At 47.7% G+C, this 21,266-nt stretch overlaps 1 protein-coding gene across 1 annotated transcript in view; it reads right to left on the reverse strand.

Annotated features, from left to right (window-relative positions):
• Positions 1–21,013, reverse strand: part of ST8SIA1 (ST8 alpha-N-acetyl-neuraminide alpha-2,8-sialyltransferase 1) — a 66,869-nt gene extending 45,856 nt beyond the window's left edge. The window contains exons 1-2 of the mRNA XM_033162848.1: positions 20,618–21,013; positions 148–292 (exon numbers count right to left, since the gene is read on the reverse strand). Of these exons, the coding sequence (XP_033018739.1) occupies positions 148–292; positions 20,618–20,853 (381 nt within the window). The 5' untranslated portion in view covers positions 20,854–21,013. The remainder of the gene's footprint in view (positions 1–147; positions 293–20,617) is intronic.
• Positions 21,014–21,266: the final 253 nt, after the last annotated feature.

A 21,266-nucleotide genomic window follows, 5' to 3' on the forward strand; every position in this document is an offset into this window, starting at 1 on the left:
CTGTTGCAGTTTGTGGCGCTGCTACACCTGCAGAATCCTGGGGACTGTTGTTTGTTCCGCACCTGGGTATTTCCATATCAGCAAAGGTGTTCCAGAAGAAATGAACAAATGCAGATAACAGATAAAATAAACAAGCGCGGCACTGACCTTTGGAAAAAGGGAGAAGGTTTCGTTGTCGATGGTGAAGGAGTACAGAAATTCCCCGTCGTACCAGAGGTTCTTCCCCACCGGAGAGTTCTCTTTAGTCATGGCAAAGAAGCGCCCAGGGTCACAGCAGTCTTTCAGTAGTTTCCTAAAGAATAAAGAAAAAGAAAGAAAAAAGACAACTGAATGAGACCAATTGATGAGAGCCCAACCGAGATATGCTAGGATTTGAACCCAAGGCCTGCAAAGCCAGTGCTCTAAGACTGAGCTACAGGCCTACAGTCAGCATGGCCAAAGGGCAAAAAGGACAGGTGTTATGGTTCAACAGCAAATAGAGGGCCGCGGGATCTATACAAAAATAAATCAGTACAATCTACTAATATGTTCCAAATGCCTGCCAACTTTACTCATAATAAGACTGCCACAAGACTGTCATTTACTAGCCTGCTGCTGGTTTCAGACACCAGAATATCTGAAGCTCAATCCGGATAAGGGTAGGGAACTGTTAAATGGGCAGCTCCCTAGAACAAATGGACAGAAGGTGTCCTGCTCTGGATGTGGTTACAGTTCCTCTGGAGGAGCAGGTATGCAGTTTGGGGGCACTTCTGGATCCCTCTGCAAAAGTGGATCTACTCCCCACCCCACCCCAAAAAAACTTTTGGTGAAAAGCAGGTGTGCAGAACCTCTGCTGAACTACAACTCCCATCATCCCTGGCCATTCATTGGCCATGCTTGCTGAAGCTGGTGGGAGTTGTAGCTCGGCAACACCCGGAGGACCAAAGGTTCCCAACACTTGGGGAAGAGAGAGAAAAATATCATCAGCTGCGACAAGGGAGAGGAGAGTATTCCTGAGCATCCCGGCGCCTGTTATATAACCGACAGCCTTCTCTATATGGCAGGAGTTGCTTGCATCCACTTACAAAACTCAAGAGGACATTTCCGCTTGATTCTATTCCGGTCTAAAGCCTGCCCTGATGGTAACCTGCCGGGAAACCCAAAGCCAGCTTGCAGAGATGCCCGCTGGCTGCTGAACTTTCCGAGTTCCTGCCATCTGCTGCTACTGCCACACAAGCCCTTTGTCGTTCCCTCTTCCCTGCAGCTCTTCCCATGCGTCTCTTTGTCACAAAGCCTGCCCTTTGAAACAGCCCTCCTGCAGATAATGGAATTACTTCTTCATCATGCAACAAAATAACCCCCCCATCCATCTTCCTTTCTATTCTTGGTTCTCAGCTTCCTAGTACTGCGGCAGAATATATATATATATGTATGTATGTATATATGTATGTATATATATATGTATGTATATGGATTTCTTTTAAAGCACCTGGCAGTGCTGTCAAGTATCCCGTTTCCCCTGGGATTCTCCCTTATTTCAAGCAGTTTCCCGCTGCTCTCCCTTATTTTTTTAATTTCCCTTAAATTTCCCATTTTTAATGGAAGCAGCTCCTCCCCTGCTGGCCAGGGACTGGGTGGGAAGACCTCGCCTACTTGGAGAGAAAAGCCTCAGCCCTCAAAGCAAGTGGGAGCCGTTTCCCATGCTTACAGGGGGGGGGTGTATTCCTCCCCCTGCATCAGCCCCTATCCGTTGCCGCTGAGCCCCTCAGCCGGCCAATAGGGTTAGCTGGCGGGCGGAGCCTGGCTGCCTTTGAGCAGCTGCTGCTTCCTGTCCTGATTTGATGGGATCAGACAAGATGACGATGGGGCTCCATCGCGCGGAGCACATGGCTGCCCTCCTCTTTGCTGGCTGCCCTCCTCTATGCTCCGCTCCGAGGAGTTTACATTGATGCTCCGCCCACTTTTGCTTCTGACTCCGCCCACCACTGACATGTGACTGTTCCCGGGATAGGTGAGACTGCTGATCCCTTATTTTCAAATCCGAAACTTGACAGCTATGGCACCTGGAGATTTTAAACCCCCCCCCCCAAAAAAAACAACCCTGCTGGTTAACACAGCAGTGGAGATTTGTGCCATGATGCTAAATTCAAAATGAAGGCATCAGTACAAAATAATATTCACCTGTACCTTTGCCCAAAATAGTTATTGTTGAGCAGTGTGTAATGCAGAATAAAAGCCCTTATATATATATATCTGGATACTGTGATCTATGGAGCTGTTTCTCAAACAATGGTAATCCAAAGCATGGCTAAGTGTGAACAAGAGAAGAGGAACGCATGGAGTGAAAATTGAATCTATTTCACTCTTCCCTTTGTCGTCGTCCTCCTCCTGCACTACCCAGAGCTAAGCCATGGACTAGCTTAGTGTTCTGCCCAAACTCAAGCTGATGGTTTGTCTCACTTCAAACAATCCATGGGTTGTAACCAAGGTTTGTTCTTGGCTTACCACTTATTTGTTTGTTGTTGGGAGCCCTCGAACCACAGAGCCTCTTGGGCTTGCCGATCAGAAGGTCGGCGGTTCGAATCCCCGCGACGAGGTGAGCTCCTGTTGCTCTGTCCCAGCTCCTGCCAATCTAGCAGTTCGAAAGCACGCCAGTGCAAGTAGATAAATAGGTACCACTGCGTCAGGAAGGTAAACGGCGTTTCTGTGCACTCTGGCTTCCGTCACGGTCCTCCATGCACCAGTAGCGGTTTAGTCATGCTGGCCACATGACCCGGAAAGCTGTCTGTGGACAAACGCCGGCCCCCTTGGCCTGAAAGTGATATGAGCGCCACAACCCCATAGTCGCCTTTGACTGGACTTAACTGCCCAGGGGTCATTTACCTTTTTTTTTACCTTTACTAGTTAAGTACTGGTACTAAGTTAAGTTTACTTCTTGCAAATACTTTAATAAAATCCCAGCGCTCAGCTATGTATATAAATTTATTTTAAATGAATTGAATAAAACCAAAACCCCAATTTTTAGCTGTCTATGTAAATATTTTATAAATCAGGCTTCCTCAACCTCGGCCCTCCAGATGGTTTTGGCCTACAACTCCCATGATCCCTAGCTAGCAGGACCAGTGGTCAGGGATGATGGGAATTATAGTCTCAAAATAAATAAATTGAATAAAACCAAAACCCCAATGCTTGGCTATGCATCTAATGCAGGCAGGATGAACCTGGTACCCTCCAGATATTTGCAGGACTACATCTCCCATCATTACTGACCACTGGTCATAGCGGTTAAGGATGATGGGAGGTGGAGTCCTGCAACATCTTGAGAGCACTGGGCTGCCTACCCCTAACCACAAGTGTCTCAAACAGAACCACACACCGAATTCCAAGTGCAGTGACACCCCAGGACCTTCTTGATGCAGTACAGCTGCTCCTGTCACCAAGCTATGGCTTTGGGGAAATGTTGCAAGCTCTGCAATCACAGCGGAGCACCTATATTTGATTGGTTATGACAGATTTACGATTTTCTTAAGGGGAACAGAGAGCAGCATCTATCGGAGAGCAAACTGCAGCTCTGTAAGTGTGAATCAGCAAGTCGTAATTAATGAGATGTTTCTCCTTGCCATTCTTTGGCTGCTCTTACGTATAAGTTTAATGAAGCTAGGATTTTGCTGATAGCACAATGCATTCCCCACTTAAGTGATTGGGTGTTTAGCGGGTCACCTCATTAATCCCTTGCAGGATGCAGATTCAGGATCACTTGACAACGGCGAGCTATTCCATAATGGTTTCCAGCCACCTTGACCAGAGTGACCTGCAGCGGCACTTATGTGCCTTGAAACATGTGCAAGAGCTCAGCGTGGAAACCAACAGGGTTCCCAAGTCATACAGAGTGCATGTCTAAAGTGTTGGGTGTTATAATAATTTACAAGTTGCCTTGGCAGATTCACAGGGTTAAAATGCAGGAGAACCACTCCAATTGTCAACACCATCGTTTTCTCTTTGCACCTGACATTTCCCCATCTGAATAACAAATTCTCTAGCAGCATTAGATGTGCTTTCATGTATTATCTCCCTTCTCACTTGCTTTTCTCGCCCTCTATGGTCTCTGCTGATTGGGATACTCTGTGACTCGGTTCGGCCCAGAGATGCATATGGATTCATTGGGTGTTATATCACAGCAGCTCCTATTAGCCTGGTGCCCCCTCCAGAGGTTTTGGACTACAACTCCCATCAGCCACTGGGAGCTGAAGTCCAAAATATCTAGAGGGACACCAGGGTGGTCAATTGTCTCTACCTGCTTCACTGTTTTCTCTCGGCTGAAAACACTGATAAAGTTCTGGAGTTTTTAAAGAACAAACCATCGCGTTCCCTGCCACTACGTCCATATTATAGGTAAAGGTAAAGGGATCCCTGACCACTAGGTCCAGTCGCGGACGACTCTGGGGCTGCAACGCTCATCTCGCTTTATTGGCCGAGGGAGCCGGCGTACAGCTTCCGGGTCATGAGGCTAGCATGACTAAGCCGCTTCTGGCGAACCAGAGCAACGCACGGAAACACCGTTTACCTTCCCGCCGGAGCGGTACCTATTTATCTACTTGCACTTTGGCATGCTTTCGAACTGGTAGGTTGGCAGGAGCAGGGACTGAACAACGGGAGCTCACCCCGTCACAGGGATTCGACCCGCCGACCTTCTGATCGGCAAGCCCTAGGCTCTTTGTCAAATATCTAAAGGGCTGTCACGTGGAAAGTGGAGCAAGATTGTTTTCTCCTGCTCCGGAGGGGTAGGACTCGAACCAAAGGCTTCAAGTTACAAGAGATTCCAACTAAACATCAGGAAGAACTTTCTGACAGTAAGAGCTATTCGACAGTGGAACAATCGCCCTCGGGAGTTTGTGGACTCTCCTCCTTTGGAGTCTAAGCCAAGGTTGGATGGCCATCTGTCATGGATGCTTTAGTTGAGATTTCCAACTCCTCAATTCTATGATTCTATAATATGTTTGGATGGGGACAGCATCGATCTAGCAAGTTGGGAACTGTATGCTCCCTCCCACAAGCACAATGCAGATGACCAACTGGATGAACTGGATGAGGCTGATCACCCCTGAGCCAACTCTTCTTGGCGACACTTGACACGAGCAGGTGCTCGTGTCCCCACTTCACCTCTTGGGATGCAGTAAACTGGCAGGAAAACCCAGTTTTTGAAATACACACGGCCAGCAACTCGCACAAAACATCGGAGAAGAAGAAGAAGAAGAAGAGTTTGGATTTGCCAGCTTTTCAATAGTCTTGGAAACGGAAAGAAGGTTTTGAAGTGAAAACTGGGTACTGGTTGATATTGTAGTGAAATAAAGATTTATATGAAGATACGTAGACATGTTGACACACACTCATAAGTAAGAGTTTGGGTTTGACAGGAAGTCGAATGGGTTTGGATTTTTGGTCGGCATTGTTTTGTTTTTGTTTTTTGGGGGGTGGGGGGTGAGTGTATGCTTTTTTCTTTTCTTTTTTCGTTTCTTTTTTGTTGTTTTGTCTATGTCTGAATTAAAGATATGCTGTGTTTGGTTAATATTATTTAAATTAATATAGATTTTCTTGTAATAATTCAGAGAGGAATGGAACAATAACCAAACAAAATGATGGCAATAATTGCCAACGGGTTTTTTTTTGGTCAAAGCTTTTGTTATGATTTGTAGTTGGAACACTTATTGTACATTTTTGTTAAACAGTGTATAAATAAACTATTATTATAAAAAAAGAGTTTGGATTTGATATCCCGCTTTATCACTACCCTAAGGAGTCTCAAAGCGGCTCACATTCTCCTTTCCCTTCCTCCCCCACAACAAACACTCTGTGAGGTGAGTGGGGCTGAGAGACTTCAGAGAAGTGTGACTAGCCCAAGGTCACCCAGCAGCTGCATGTGGAGGAGCGGAGATGCGAACCCGGTTCCCCAGATTATGAGTCCACTGCTCTTAACCATAAAGGCAGCGCAAAATAATCCTTAAAATGTTTAAACAGCTGTGCAGGACTGCAGACGTAAAAAGGTCTTCAAGATATGCTTGAAAGCCAATAGCGAGAAAGCCTGCCAAACCTCTGGTGGAAGGGCAATGCACAGCATCGGACTGATGACACTAAAGTTTTGTATGCGCTGTGCATTTAAAGCACACTCCCTCCTCCCCCAAGAATTATGGGAGCTGCAGTTTGTTGTGGGTGCTGTAAATGGCAGTTCCCAGGGTTCTCAGTGTTGGTGGCAATGTTCTTTAAATGTATGGTTAGGTACGCAGACTGGAGCCAGAGAGTCCTGACCGCAAGATTTGCTTGAACCATCTGCATATAAGTCGCGCCAGAAAAGCAAGTCCACACAGCAGCTTTTGCAAATGGAAACCCTGGGTGTGACTACGGATTATGAAACAGTCTGCCGTGGAAGAGGCTTGTGTTACAATCAAAGAATCGTGGCCTCTGTTTCAAAATACATTTCTCCGAGGGTGTGTGAGATCCAGAAATCTACACCAGCTTCAGGGTTCTCAACAGGTAAAAGAAGACAGGAATGCAATGCGAGTCCACCAAAGGACTCTGGAAGCCAGCATCCTGATTTCTGGACTGTGATGGTTGGTCCATGAAGATGAATGGGGCAGCTGCTCCACCAACCTCCGTTAAGCCCTCAACCAGCCTCCACCTGCCTGCCTTTCTTACAACCAATCTAGGGGGTGGGACTTCCTGTCAGCTTCCTCGTCTTCTTCCTCCATCTCAGTGCCGTCCTAGAATCACAGAATTAAAGAGTTGGAAGGGACCACGAGGGTCATCTAGTCCAACCCCCTGCAACGCAGGATATATTTTTTTTTTGCCCGACGTGGGGCTCGAACCCACAACCCTGAGATTAAGAGTCTTACACTCTAAGGAGGATGGGGCAAAACCAGAATTAGGCCACATCCACACATTACATTTAAAGCACTATGATATCGTGTTAACAGTCAAGGCTCTCCCCCCCCCCCAAGAATCTTGGGAACTGTAGTTTGTTGAGGGTGCTTTATTCATTCTTTATTATTTACTTTTTGCATTTATTTTCCCACATTTTCTCCAAGTTGCCCAGGGCGGCATACGTGGTTCTCTCCCTCCTCATCTAATCCCCACAACAACCTTGTGAGGTAGGTTGGCCGGAGGGACAGCGACTGGCCCAAGGTCACCTAGTGAGCTGCACGGCCAAGTGGGAATTTGAACCCTGGTCTCCTGGGTCCAACACTCGTAAACCACTACACTTTTCACCCCGCTGAAATAGGAGACCCCTGTTTTCCACACAGAGCAACAACTCCCAGAGTGGTTTAACACCCAATCTCTCTTTCCGGTGAACTCTGTGAATTTCGTTTACTATTTCACAAAATTTATACGCTGCTTGACTGTAAGAACCCCAAAGCAGTTTCCCAAAAGAATAACTATCAGTGAAACAGCTAAAAACAAAAGTTGTGAAGGTTCAAAACATTAAGATCAGCAATAAACTAAACACAGATTAAAACACACGGCAATATTTAAGGTATCTGGGTAGGTTTGCCTAAGCAATGATGTATTTAGCAGATGCCAAAAAAGGGACGGCGAAGGTTCCTGCCTGATATCAAATCAGCAAGATATCTTAGATCTTTGAAGGGAACGGGCAATAAAAAGCATTGAGGTTAATTCCTTGAACCAATCTTATCTTTTGCAATTTGGCTTTTAGAAACATTTTGTTTGCTCAGATGTCTTCCCTCAAAACTATTGGTCTAGAGGAGCAGGAGGAAACAACCCAAAAAAGACAGTCCTTGGGGAATCAAAACAGAACCGGCTCTGAGCTGCCCAAGTGATCTGCAGTGCAGCCACAATTTTACCTTGAAATGCATCTCTGTTATGTAACTGCCAGCGACTGCATCAGTCCAAAGTGAAACTTACGGATGGGAATGCAGAAAAACCTCTCTCTCTCTCTCTCTCTGAGGCACTTGCCACTGACATTGTTACAGCAAGTTCTGAGAGAGAATGGCTGCTTGGATGCACTATGTTTAGCAAAGCCTGCAGTCAAAATCCGCTTGCATAACACTCTGTGTGTGAGAGAAAGAGAAAGAGAAAGGGTAGAAGGCTTAATATTCTGTAGGGAGAACTGCTTTAAAAATGCACCGGCTTCCAAAGAAAGTCAAACTGTGGAGGTTGCAACTGATGCCAACATCCTGGGCCAGAACTTGCATTTGGTTCGCAAGCGCACGCAAATACACAACGGGGCCAAGATCTTCAGCAAGTGACTACCAAACATCACGATATATTGATACATCACCGTGTCTGAAATAAGGACGGAGCTATCTTAGAGGCATTGGTTGCCTTCACGGTTTCCCCCCGTGCATAGTACACAAACACACACATGTATCCTGATGCGCAATATATTGCCAGGTCAAAAACTATGAAACCAGTATCACGATATGGACTTTCAGATGATGGATTGATATACTGCCCAGCCCTACCTGGGGAACGAGGCAAGAGAAGCTTGGCAAATACTTCCCAGGGCCTGCCTACTAAACGATCTACTCAATGGCAGAAACAAGTAGCCTGATTTCTCGTGTAAAGTTAGTGCCACTGAGCCACACAACAAACTCTTTCCTTCTTATTTCTGTTCCCAAGGGATATTCACTAGGCTTAGTTCTAGGCCAGGCTTCCTCAACCTCGGCCCTCCCCCCAGATGTTTTTGGCCTACAACTCCCATGATCCCTACCTAGCAGGACCAGTGGTCAGGGTTGATGGGAATTGTAGTTTCCAAAACATCTGGAGGGCCGAGGTTGAGGAAGCTTGGTCTAGCTGCTGCTCTTGGCGCATTTAAGCAGAGGTTAGACTGCCATCTGCCAGGGGGAATGCCCAGAGTTACTGAGGTATTTTTTTTTGGGGGGGGGATGCCGAAAATTACTCACCCGACTAACAAACGCTACAAATCGAACACGTCAAAGAAGCAACCAAGCATTTGCCAGCAAGCCGCCAGCAGCCGGCATTCGCCCGCCCTTTACTCCAACAGACCCTCTAAATGTCCTTATTTTCCAGGGACAATCCTAGATTTACAGAAGCTGCCCTGGTTTCTGATTTGATCCCAGAATGTCCCACTTTCCCTTAGGGTGTCCTTGTTTTCATCGGAGAAATGTTGGAGGGTATGGAGTTATGTGACCCCCCCGAGCCAAGGAGATAAGTAACTATGCAACCTTTTGAAGACATCTGAAGGCAGCCCTGTATGGGGAAGTTTTTAATGTTTAATGTTTTATTATGTTTTTATACATGTTGGAAGCCAGAGTGGCTGGCGCAACCCAGTCAGATAAGTGGGGTATATTATTGTTGTTGTTGTTGTTGAATAGGATGTCCCTATTTTCATTGGAGAAATGTTGGAGAGTATGCTTTAAGGAGCTCAAGGTGGTGTTCTGGATTCCCCCCTCCTCGTTTAATCCCCACAACAATCCTGTGAGGTAGGTTAGGCTGAGAGGCAGTGAGTGGCCCAGTGAGCCCCATGGCAGGGATTTGAACCCTGGTCCCCCAGGCCCTAGTCCAAAACTCTAACCACTACACCACACTGGCTCAATGTTCTTGTTGCATGGGAAAGCACCAGATTTGTGATTTTAAAAAACCCAAAACCAATTGTGCCAACTACCAATGCCAGCTTTCATTTGACGGTGGTTTTGGGGGAGACTCTATGTAAAGCAGGGGTGCCCAAACTTTTTTTCAAAGAGGGCCAGATTTGATGAGGTGAACATGTGTGAGGGCCGACCAAAGTTGTTGAGCTTTTTTTTTTAAAGGGTTTTACCCCAGGACATATTCTGCCACGGTGTCCGGATTAAATCGACCGGGGGGCCAAATTAGGCCCCCGAAACGGACTCTGGACATGCCTGATGTAAAGGAATGCAAATTCCAGAGGATATGTTTCAATTCTGCTGCACCAAATAGAAAAGCAAAGTGTGTGTGTGTTTGTGTATACTCTCTTTCTTTTCGAAAGCGGACGGGAGCCCACAGCAGTCTCCAAATTCTAGACCCATAGCTCCCCAAAAGAGACAAATAAGTTTTAAAATTTAAAACCCCCTTAAACTGCACCTTGGGAAGAGAGGGAGGGGAGGGGAGGGAAGAACAGAGGCAGAGAGAAAGAAACACAGACAGATGAAGGCTTTCCGCTCTGGATAGCTTCTGGTCAGCTCTCCACAAAATGGCAATTAGTTGGGTCCTCCAGCATCCATACAAAGGCGTCTTTATTTCGGACTGCTTCTTCATAATATAGATATTATGTGTCTGGCTCTCGTTTCACATGCCACTCTCCCACTAGAATTAGGCATAATGAGAAAGGGCCAGTGTATAATTCCTTTCGGAGCTGAATTGCCCCTTTTCTTGCAAAGCCCTTGCCTTTAATAAACAGAGAGGTAGTTCTGGGGTGGGGAGGCGACACTTGCTTCTCGAAGGCCGTTTGTGAAGGAGATCGTGGCTGAAGCAAGGCCGGAGCTGGGCACTCAAGACGTCTAGCCATTACGCTGCAGAGGGTGCATGAGAGAGTCGTCAGTATGACTATTGCAGGCATGTGGGACATTTCGGGAGTCATGCACCTCCCTTTTGCTGGAGATGCACCAAGCCACAGCTTGACCAGGTCAGAACAACCACATCTAGCAACGGACCAATCTGCTTATTTCTATTCCTTGTTTTTTTTCCCCCAAGCTTAAGTTCAGTTCCCCATATTTGCACATCAGTTTGTGATATAGCTCACAAAACAGCAGGAAAACGTCTAGCAATCCCATGACCCTTTGCACTGAACTTTCAGTTCCCGTTATCCCTGACCAATGGTCCTGGCTAGCTAGGGGTGATGGGAGTTGTAGTCCAAGAAACAGCTGGAGACCCAGGTTTGGGAAACACTGGACTAGATGATCCTCGGAGGTCCCTTCCAACTCTACAATTCTAGGTTTCTATGGATAGGAAGCCGCTCGGGCACCCGGAGAGGCAAACACAACGTGTACCCGGGGGCGGGGCGCCGCCACGTAGCGTGCAGTCACTGGGTCGCTACGTGATGAAGCTGCGCATGTGCGCTACGTACGACGCATGCGCACTACATAGCAGGTTGCTGGCAGCGGCACTGGCAAACCACCAACAAGCCGCGGAGCGAGGCTTTTTACTGGGCGGCTTGGGAAGCGTCGTTACCCCACCACCTGGTAAAAAGCCTTGCTCCACAGCTTGCTTGCTTGCTTACTCACCTGCTTGGCGCTTTGCTTCCTTCTCGCTCGGGCTGCGGGCGGAGGCGAGGGGCGGGAGGGGACACTTCTCTTGGACCGCTGACGCCCCTCCCTGGCCCGCCCCTCGCCTCCGCCCACAGCCCAAGCGGGAAGGGAGCAAAGCGCTGAGCAGGTGAGTGAGCAAACTGCGGAGCGAGGCTTTTTACAAGGCGGTGGGGCAACAGTGCCCCCCGCCACCCAAGCCTACAGCGAGGCTGGGGAAAGGGGGAGAGCTTTGCCATTTTGCCGGCAGCCCAGACGGGCCACCATGGCCGTCGCTCGCTGCAGGCTTGGGAGTCGCGGGGGGGGGCGCCGAGTGTCAACCCCCCCGGGTGGCACCCAGGGCGACTCACCCCCAACACACACCCCTTGCTCCACCACTGTATGGATTATCACTGCACCCCAGAGCCCAGGATCAGCAAGCTCTGCTGCAGGGGGTATGGAGAACCCTCTGCCCACCTTCCCAAACTTGCCAAAGCAGGGGCAGAATTCAGAGCAGGGCACGGCTCCTGGCATTTCTAGATGTGATGCCTGGCACGTTCAACCTCACTCCGGGCCTGATGCTCCCCCACCATGTTTTCTGGGTTATCCTGCCACATCTCAGCATGGGGGGGGCGGTAGCAAGAGGGCTCCTACTTATCTCCTTTCACAGATGATTTAAGTCTGCCTTTCAGTGGCTAAGACTATGGGATGGTTTCAGCTGATGGTTCTGCATGCTTTGGTTTTGATAGTCACCTGGAAACTCAGGGGCTGTGGTTAAAAATCCCAAAATAAAGCGATCTTTCATAGGCCCCGAGGGAGGAAATCAGAACGGGCACAATTTTGCAAGCACCCTGAGCAAAGAAGATTTGAAAAATAAGCTTTTCATTGTGGTTTGCAAGCCCAGTCACAATGGCTAAGGCACTCAGAGCTGGAAAACATTATCAGGAAGCTTCCCTTACTTATCTTGGACAGGCATTTTTTTTCCTTAAATTTTCAAACACAGAAATCGAAGTGTGCAAGGTCTCCTTTTAAAGCAGGTTAACAGGAGCCTGCCTTTGAACTTTCACACCTCATTAGAGGCTGGCCATTTTGTTTGTTTTGCTCGTGAGCAGAGGTTTGCTTCCTGTTCAGTCGATGAATCTCACGGGCCAATCTAGATAATGAATCTTTGCCTTAAAACACAATGATTCATCACATATTAAAAGCTTCCCTAAACAGGGGCTGAACTTCAGATGTCTTCTAAAAGTCCGATAGTTGTTTATTTCTTTGACGTCTGATGGGAGGGCGTTCCACAGGGCAGGTGCCACTACCGAGAAGGCCCTCTGCCTGGTTCCCTGTAACTTCGCTTCTTGCAGTGAGGGAACCGCCAGAAGGCCCTCGGCGCTGGACCTCAGTGTCCGTACATTGCTTGACTGTAGCTTGCTCTTACAACAATTCACTCGTTCCAGTATGCAAGAAGGAGAAACACGCACAAGGGAAATGGGCAAGCTATTAACTATGGAATAAGGCAGAGGTTTTTTAAACTGTGGCTGCCTATTATTCTAGCCGGAATGGCAGTTATTGCACTGGGATGGAAAGAAAAGGCTAAATGGGAAATGGGAAAATGGAATGATTATGTTTTTGAATACGTACAATCTGAAATATTTGCACAGATAGTGGCAGAGGATAGTTGGGAAAATAAATGCCAAAGAATTACAAATAAATGGGCAATTTACAGGAATTGGATAGAAAGGGTTGAAGCCAACCCAAACATACAAGCTCAAATGAACAGAATGTGTACATAGATAAAGATCTGAAGAACGAAGGTCTGTCCAGAGGGGAGGGTGGGAGGGGAGGGGGAAGGGGGGGGGAAGTCTCCTAAAAGCTTGGTTGTTTATTCAGGTCTATTGGAGATGTTTGAGAGCGCTACCTTGTTCAGTGGCTGTTTTAAATGACGCATTCGAAATGTATTAATTGTATTCTGAACTTTGTGCATATCTTATTGTACTTTGATTCTTTTTCTGTAAATCAGCTGCAGATTTTTGTTAAGCGGTATATACATTTTTCTGAATAAATAGTAAGTAAAAAAAAAAACTGTGGCTGCCAACCTGATGCCCAGAAATCTCCATGTAATCGCAAGTGGACCCGTTCCTGTAGCAAAGCTAGTTTCGAACACTGGTGAATGTGAGACCCTCCAGACCCGGCTGGACTCCAACCAGCACAGCCAACGGGCAGGGATGATGGGAGGTTGAACTGACCAACATCCATAAAGTGCGCAGTTGGCAGAGGCTTGTTTGAAGGGCTTCAGAGGGATCTGACTGAGGGGAATTTGGAAACAAAAGTACAGGGCTCCGTAGAAAACACATCAACACAGGCCACTGTTGCACTATGCATTTAAAGCAATTTTATGATACCGTGTGTGATACAATGTGCTTTTATGGTTATCACAGACCTTTTAAGTACATGGTGTGATTATGGCCATAACATATAATCATAACATCTTACGCATTATAGCAAGTTGTGACTTGAATGTTTGGAAGCCAAGATTATATATAAATACATTGTTTCTTGGATGAAACCCTTCATGTTTCCTAAAAGTAGGAGTTTCAAAAAGAAGAATTATGGAGATTATCCTTCTCTCTCTTTTAAAGGAGGAGTGTGAAGAAAAGGCAGCTGAGGAGAGGTGAAAAAGAAAAGTTAGAAAGAGATAAAGAGAATTCACGAAACTGTAGTTTGCAATGGGTGCTGGGAATTGTAGCTTTGTGGAGGATGCAATATGGTGTTATGTGTTGTGTTGTGTTGTATTTTTTGGTTTAAGTCGCTTGGAGACCTTTGGGTGACAAGCAACTAATAAGTTTAATAAACCATCATCCTTTGTGACAGACTCAACCTGCATATAAGAGGTAGCCACAACGCAGTTCTGCGTGTGTCCATCATGTGTTCTTGCAAGCACGCAGGACATGCGTAAGTTCCTACGAGAAACTGGTACCCACATCCAAGATGCATTCAGTGTAAACAGCCCTTAGGAACCTCACCTTTATGCATGCGTAGGAATGACAAATTATGCAGTGGAATGGAAAACAATGCAACAATTAAAACACATCAAAGATCAAGCGCCATGGATTTAAATCCCTTATCATCTAGTTCAGTACTGTCTACTCCACCGGTTTTCAACCAGTGTACAGTGGCACCCTTGGGTGCCTTGAATGGTGGTCAGGGGTGCCGTGTGTGACCCTGGTCTCTGTCCCTCTTTCTTTCCCTCCCTCCTCTGAAGTCCTCTCATGTCTCTGCCTCCCAAAGGCTTGCACAGCTGTTTGTTGCAGGAGCTCTGGCTACAAGCTCCCCAGATGAATGGTGCCTCTGGGGCTGGCCAGGGGCTGCTTCCCAGGGGCTGCTTCTCTCTTTGTGGCAGGGGTGGCAGCTCAGAGACTGGGGGGGGGCAGGTGTAGCTGCCTGGAGGACTCCCAATGAGAAGGGAGGGGAGAGGAGGCTGGGGGAACACTCTGCAAGGGGAGGGTGTTCAAAAGAGAGTGAGGGGTGCTGACTCTGCTGGCAAGGGGTGCAATAACTGGGCTCCTGAGCCCCACAGAGTGCTGCGGAAAGAATGTAGTTGGTCAAGGGAGCCGTGGACTGAAAAAAGGTTGAAAACCTCTTATCTACTCTACCACCAACTCTCTGGGGTCTCAGAAAGCTTTCCTCAGCCCTACCTGGAGACACCTGGGGCCTTCTGCATGCAAGGCAGAAGTTCTTCCATTGAGCTGTTGTTCTCTCCTTAACAGAAAATGCCTGCCCATATAGAAATGACTGAGCTTCTGGAAAACCTCCAGGTTTTTCCATAAATTGGATGTGACAGGTGAGGAATGTGTCACCGTGGAGAGAATGCAGATGGTGGAAGGCCTCTCTCCCTCACACAAAACTACGTCTTGGGGATTATCCAATAAATCTGAGTTGCAAAAAGTTTCAGGAAGAAAACAAAGACCCCCCAAAAAACTCCCAAGGTACCAATTTATCATTGGAACATCTGGCTAGACACTGTGAGAATAGGATGCTGGGCGAGAGTCCAGCAGGTTTCTTTGAACGCTCTTGAGATACAGAAGACACTGCAAGGTTAATCTAAGCTGTGATTCTGATCTGAGAAGTCTTGTCTTAACAAATCACTTATTCCCATTGTTTTAGACCAGAACTTATCAAAGTTTCAACAGAATGGCACAAGCCGGTAAAAAACCAGTGCAGTCCCTTTTGCGAATAACGGTGCAAAACTGATCGCCAGCAGGCCCTCAGTAAAAACCCTGAGTCTATTTAACACAGTGCCAGATTTATATAGGCAAAACCGCTGTGAAGAAGAAGAGGAGTTTGGATTTGATATCCCACTTTATCACTACCCGAAGGAGTCTCAAAGCGGCTCACATTCTCCTTTCCCTTCCTCCCCCACAACAAACACTCTGTGAGGTGAGTGGGGCTGAGAGACTTCAGAGAAGTGTGACTAGCCCAAGGTCACCCAGCAGCTGCATGTGGAGGAGAGGAGACGCCAACCCGGTTCCCCAGATTACGAGTCCACCGCTCTTAACCACTACACCACACTGTGCCACATATAGATGGAAGCTTGAGTTTGTTCAAGTCAGTAAGATCTTTGCTGTTACTTAAGTGGATTCTCCCATGTACATTTAAGGTGTAAATTTGGTACCAACATTGCAAAAGAACATACCAAGAGCCCTGCTGAATCAGGCCGAAGTCCCAGTTAGTCCAACAGATGCCTATGGAAAGCTTTCCAGCAGCATCACATACCCTCCAAAGAGTGGGCTTGCGAAAAGACAGAGTGCAAGTATGCAATGAAAAATTAAAATATTTTATTAATTCCTTTTTTTAAGATTCATGTTTACTAGCCTGGAGTATGAGTGCATAATAAAAATTTTTTTAAAGGTTTTATTAATTCTTTTTAAAGGATCCTAGTTAACTAGCTTGGAGTATAAGTACACAATAAAAAAAATTAAAGATTTTAATTATTATTATTAAAAAGATTCTAGTTTACTAGCTTGGAGTACATAATAAAAAAGATATTTTTACAAGACTCTAGTTTACTAGTTCAGAGTAGGAGTATGTGATAATAAATTGAAATATTTTTAATAAATCTTTACCGAAGATTCTAGTTTACTAGCTTTTAAAAAAGACTGAACACATTCAAAGAGGGTATCGATGGTTTTTAGACAGGATAGCTAAATGGGCCCTCCATAGCCACAAGCAGTCTATCTCATAGGAAAATAGGAAGTTGATTACCGGTATATAGAGTCATACCATTAGTCCATCTAGCACAGTACTGTCTACCCAGACTGGCAGCAGCCCTCCAGAGAGTCTTTCCCAGCCCTGCCAGGAGATGATGGAGGTTGAACCAGGCCCGTTTGCCATTAAAACCTTCTGCTACATGGCGGGTGTCAACCCTCTTGCTTTCGTAGTCAGGCAGGAGTGCAAATACCGCCGCCAATGACCAGCTCCATGCCTAATGTATCTTGGTACTGGATCCATTCCTCAGCCATGGTTTGACCACGAAAACCCTTCGTACCCCAAGTGTGTCCGAGCCGAGAGAGGCGATAAAGCCCCAGCACTAGGTTCTCCATTCATCTCTAATGCTGATCCCTTGCCCTCCAATATTAACAATATCGTGCATGTGCGAAACCTGGACTTTGGGCCAGTTCGTACCCATTTGAGCACAGCTTTCTGACCCATAGATGAAAGATTCTGGGCTGGGTTAGCCTATCCCCTCGCCCCATCTCTGTAGGATTGGTTGGCGGCGCAGGAGGGAGTGAGGGAACCTTGGTTTGTCTCCAAGCAACAGAGTAAACGGCAAGGGGCAGGCCATGTGATGCAGACTGCATGGACATTCATTCATTCATCCAAGCCAAGGCTTCCTGTGAAGCAGGGAGACAGGTGCTGGCCACACTCCAAGAGCACACTGGTCAGTGTGTCAGGCAAGGAACATGTTTTTCCCAGTCCTCCCCTCAAGCCTTTCCTCATGGCTGATATTCAGCATCTCCCCATTGCTCCATGAGTTTGTTTGTTTGTTTTTAATTAAAAAAGGGGGAAGGCAAGCCTTGAACTGATCAGGAGCTCATGGCTTTGCTCAGCCAATTTACAGGGCTTTGGAAAAACGAGTCGGGCCTGTTCTTTGGGCCTGTTTTGCTCAGCCCTACATTACTGATTTTCTTCCCACTGACTCTGATGAAGATACTGCCGGAGACAATGTACCAGTAGTTGTTCTTATTCACATGGAGAAGGTTCAGCTTTCCCAGCTATCTAACCGTGCAGCCTCTGGCAAGACGCTTTTTTATGCCGGCCTCAGTTTCTCATCTGTAAAATGGGAATGTTTGGGGGCCTGCCTTGCAGATGGACTACAGGGTGTGAACATGGAATGTTCTTGTAAAACACTGTTTGCTTTGTTGTTGTTTTAAAGTGGGCCCGCCCCATAAGAATCCTATGGTGTTCTCTATTACTCCCATTTTACAGGTAAGGGAACTGAGGATGAGAGTGGGAATGAGAATGTGACTCGCCTAAGGCTGCAGAATGACTCTGTGGCAAAGGTGGGTCAGAAATCCCGGCGCCTCTATTCAACGGATCCCGATAGCTTTCACTTTAATTGAAAACACATGGGATGAGGGTCTGTTCCTAATTAATGCAACATACCTGCTTTATAGGGAGGCGGGTGGCGCTGTGGGTTAAACCACAGAGCCTAGGGCTTGCTGATCAGAAGGTCGGCGGTTCGAATTCCCACGACGGGGTGAGCTCCCGTTGCTCGGTCCCAGCTCCTGCCCACCTAGCAATTTGAAAGCACGTCAAAGTGCAAGTAGATAAATAGGTACCGCTCCGGCGGGAAGGTAAACGGCGTTTCTGTGCGCTCCTCTGGTTCGCCAGAAATGGCTTAGTCATGCTGGCCACATGACCCCGAAGCTGTACGCCAGCTCCCTCGGCCAGTGATGCGAGATGAGCGCCGCAACCCCAGAATCAGACACGACTGGACCTGATGATCAGGGGTCCCTTTACCTTTACCTTTTACCTGCTTTATAAGTTGTGCATATTTGCTTTATAGTTTGCACTGCTGTTCTTGTGCCCATTTTACAGAGTGATCCTGCACAGCCAAAGGCTAAATAGGAAGAATCTGTGGCAGAGGTGAGGTCTGGACACAGGAGATTAAAAATCATAAATTTGATGTATTGAGGCTGGGTTGGAAGCATGTGGAGCAGGGGAGAGAGATCTTCCAGCAACATCTGGAGGAGGGCAATTGTAGAGGAAATTTAAATGAAAGGAAAACAAAGCAGAATCAGCTCAGGACTGTCATTTCCTCTTGCTGTGGGGGGGGGGGGAGAGAAGGACTACTCTCTGGGGAGGAGGGAGTGAATGATGTGGAGAGAAGCAGGAGGGAGAGTCAAGGGAGATGCTAATAGAGACATTGAATGCACTTTTACTTATGGAAAATATTTCAATAAAAACATAATTATCAAAAAATATTGGGATAAATGAATTAGAAATGGGATGATAAATGCAGATATGTATTTAGATATAGGGATAAATGTAAAAAGGTAAAGGTAAAGGACCCCTGGATGGTTAAGTCCAGTCAAAGGCAACTATGGGGTTGCGGTGCTCATCTCGCTTTCAGGCCGAGGGAGCCAGTGTTTGTCCACCAACAGCTTTCCAGGTCATGTGGCCAGCAGGACTAACCCGCTACTGGTGCAACGGAACACCGTGACGGAAACCAGAGCGCACGGAAATGCCGTTTACCTTCCTGCCACAACAGTACCTATTTATCTACTTGCACTAGTGTGCTTTTGAACTGCTAGGTTGGCAGGAGCTGGGACAGAGCAATGGGAGCTCACTCTGTTGTGGGGATTTGAACTGCCAACCTTCTGATTGGCAAGCCCAAGAGGCTCAGTGGTTTAGACCACAGCGCCACCCTATACATTTACAGGGATAAATGTATTTCGGTATAGACAATGTGCTATTATTTATATGGACCGTGAGTTGAGGGGGTGGCTGGGCAATAAATCCGACACGTATATATTATGAATTACTGAAAAAGAAGAAGGCGAGCAGCACTGCTAAACTCCAAAACCCCATCTGTCCCCTGGCCAAACCCTCTGCCCACAATCCAAGCAGGACAATTACACTTCAACCTCCTCCTTCCCCAGCAATTCTCTGGCACTTTGACACAACAGGGGCAGCAGCCGGGGACAGGGACATAATCCCTGCAGTTTTGCCAGTACTGAATGTGGCAAACTTCAGAGATGGGTCCCATGTAAGAAAATGTGCATGTAGGGACAGTGGCACAGACAAGAAAGGACGGGGAGAGAGAGAACAAAAGAAGGGAGGTGTATCGAAGGAGGCGTATCCGAGCTCCAGTGCGGTATAGCCATTATCAAGTGTTGCACTACGACCCGGGAGTCCAGGGTCCGTGCATTCAATAAATATGAACTCAGGGAAATAAAGGAGGAGGCAGCAATAATCTGAGCACGTGGCTGGCAGAAACCGGCCACACAATTGTAGGCCAGACAGAATAGATTGGAAATTCTTGCAACCAGCTTTCTCTTCCTCCTGCACCCACCCCAGCAAAAAACAAAATCTCCAATATTTCTCTATGTATCGTTATTCAGATTTGGCGCAAGGGCAATACAGGAAGATGACAGCAGCACACAAAAGAGAGGGATTGCAGTCTCAAGGCAAAACATTTCGGCCTCTGTCTTCTCCAGCTGCTCTGATGTGTAATCAAAGGATGCTGTGTGGCCAAGGCTCTTTATGGCTTTTATATATTTGCTTTGTAAGTAACAGCATTCTAGCAGCCAACGGCATCCTTCCACAAGGTTTACTGAGCAAACTTGTCCGACGTGTCCTTTTCAATGCTTTGAAAATTATGTCTCTCGCACACAGCACAGGATTGCAGCCTGGAGAGTATTTATAAAAGGTCGCATGCGTTATCTCTCCCTTCTGATACAGATAAGCCCATCATTTTCATCCGCTCAGGCTGCCATCCTGCGGGAGTTCCTTCTGCAAAGCTGCAGTGTCACAACTGGACTTCGCTTGTTATGCCGACGAATTAGCTCGGGATTACTATTTGGGGGGAAGAGGGTCTCCAATAAAGGCGATGTAAAAATACAACAGACACCCTACCCCAAAAAAATTGTCCACCCTTTCCTGTTTGGAAATCAGTATCTACTGAAGCCAGGAGGGAAGCTAGAAGGAAAGCTCTGCAGGAGGAAATGCCCTATGCTCCATCAAGTTTCTAATTTCTTCTTATCAATAAAGGAGCGCGACGAAGGGGAGGCAGGATTCATCCCGAGGACTAGCCACGGCCTCCTGCGAAGGAGAGGCAAGCGGCGCCCTTCCCTGCTGCTGGGTGTCCCTGTGTGCCCTTGGGCTGCCCAGCCGCGCAGCCCGCCAGGGGTGCCCGGCTGGAACTCACTCACCTGAATCCGGCGACGGCGCTGCGGTTCCTCCTCCAGGCTCTGCCTTGCTGCAGCAGGACTCCCTGCACGACCTCCTTCTCGTCCGGCAGCCGGTAGACTGGGAAGATGTATAGCCAGCAGAGGACAAAGAAGCCCAGGGCGCTGGCGCCCACCGGCAGCCGGGTGCGGGGGCCTTTGCAAGCCAGGAGACCCGCCGCCATCCTCCGATGCCGTTTCCCCGCCTTCCAGTCGCTCATCGGGAGCCAGCGGGAAGCTCCCGGCGCCGCAGGAGCCGCAGTCCCAACCACCACCTCATCCTGCGGGGGCGAAGAAGCGCCCCATGGCCAGGGCGCCGCCAACAGCAGCAGCAGCAGCGCGTTCCTCTTCCTCGCCGATGCGCCCAGGCGCGCCGTTCCTCCTCCTTCTGCCGCTGCTGCTAAAGACGCCGAGGAAAGGGGTGGGGGCTGAAAGGAGGAGGGAGGTCGGGCAAGCCCACGGGGCCCCCTGTGTCTCGTCCGGCCTTGCAAAGCTTCAACCGCCTCCGCCTCCCTCCCCGATTTCTAAAGAGAGAACCGTTCAGGGAGAAAAAGCGCAGCTCGCATGTGCTTCCCGGCTCCCTTTGCAAAACCTGTGCAAAGCGCAGCGGCGCCCCGATGGAGCGGCAACCCTC

This window comes from Lacerta agilis, chromosome 10, assembly GCF_009819535.1.
Source record: "Lacerta agilis isolate rLacAgi1 chromosome 10, rLacAgi1.pri, whole genome shotgun sequence".
Taxonomy (NCBI): Eukaryota; Metazoa; Chordata; class Lepidosauria; order Squamata; family Lacertidae; genus Lacerta; species Lacerta agilis.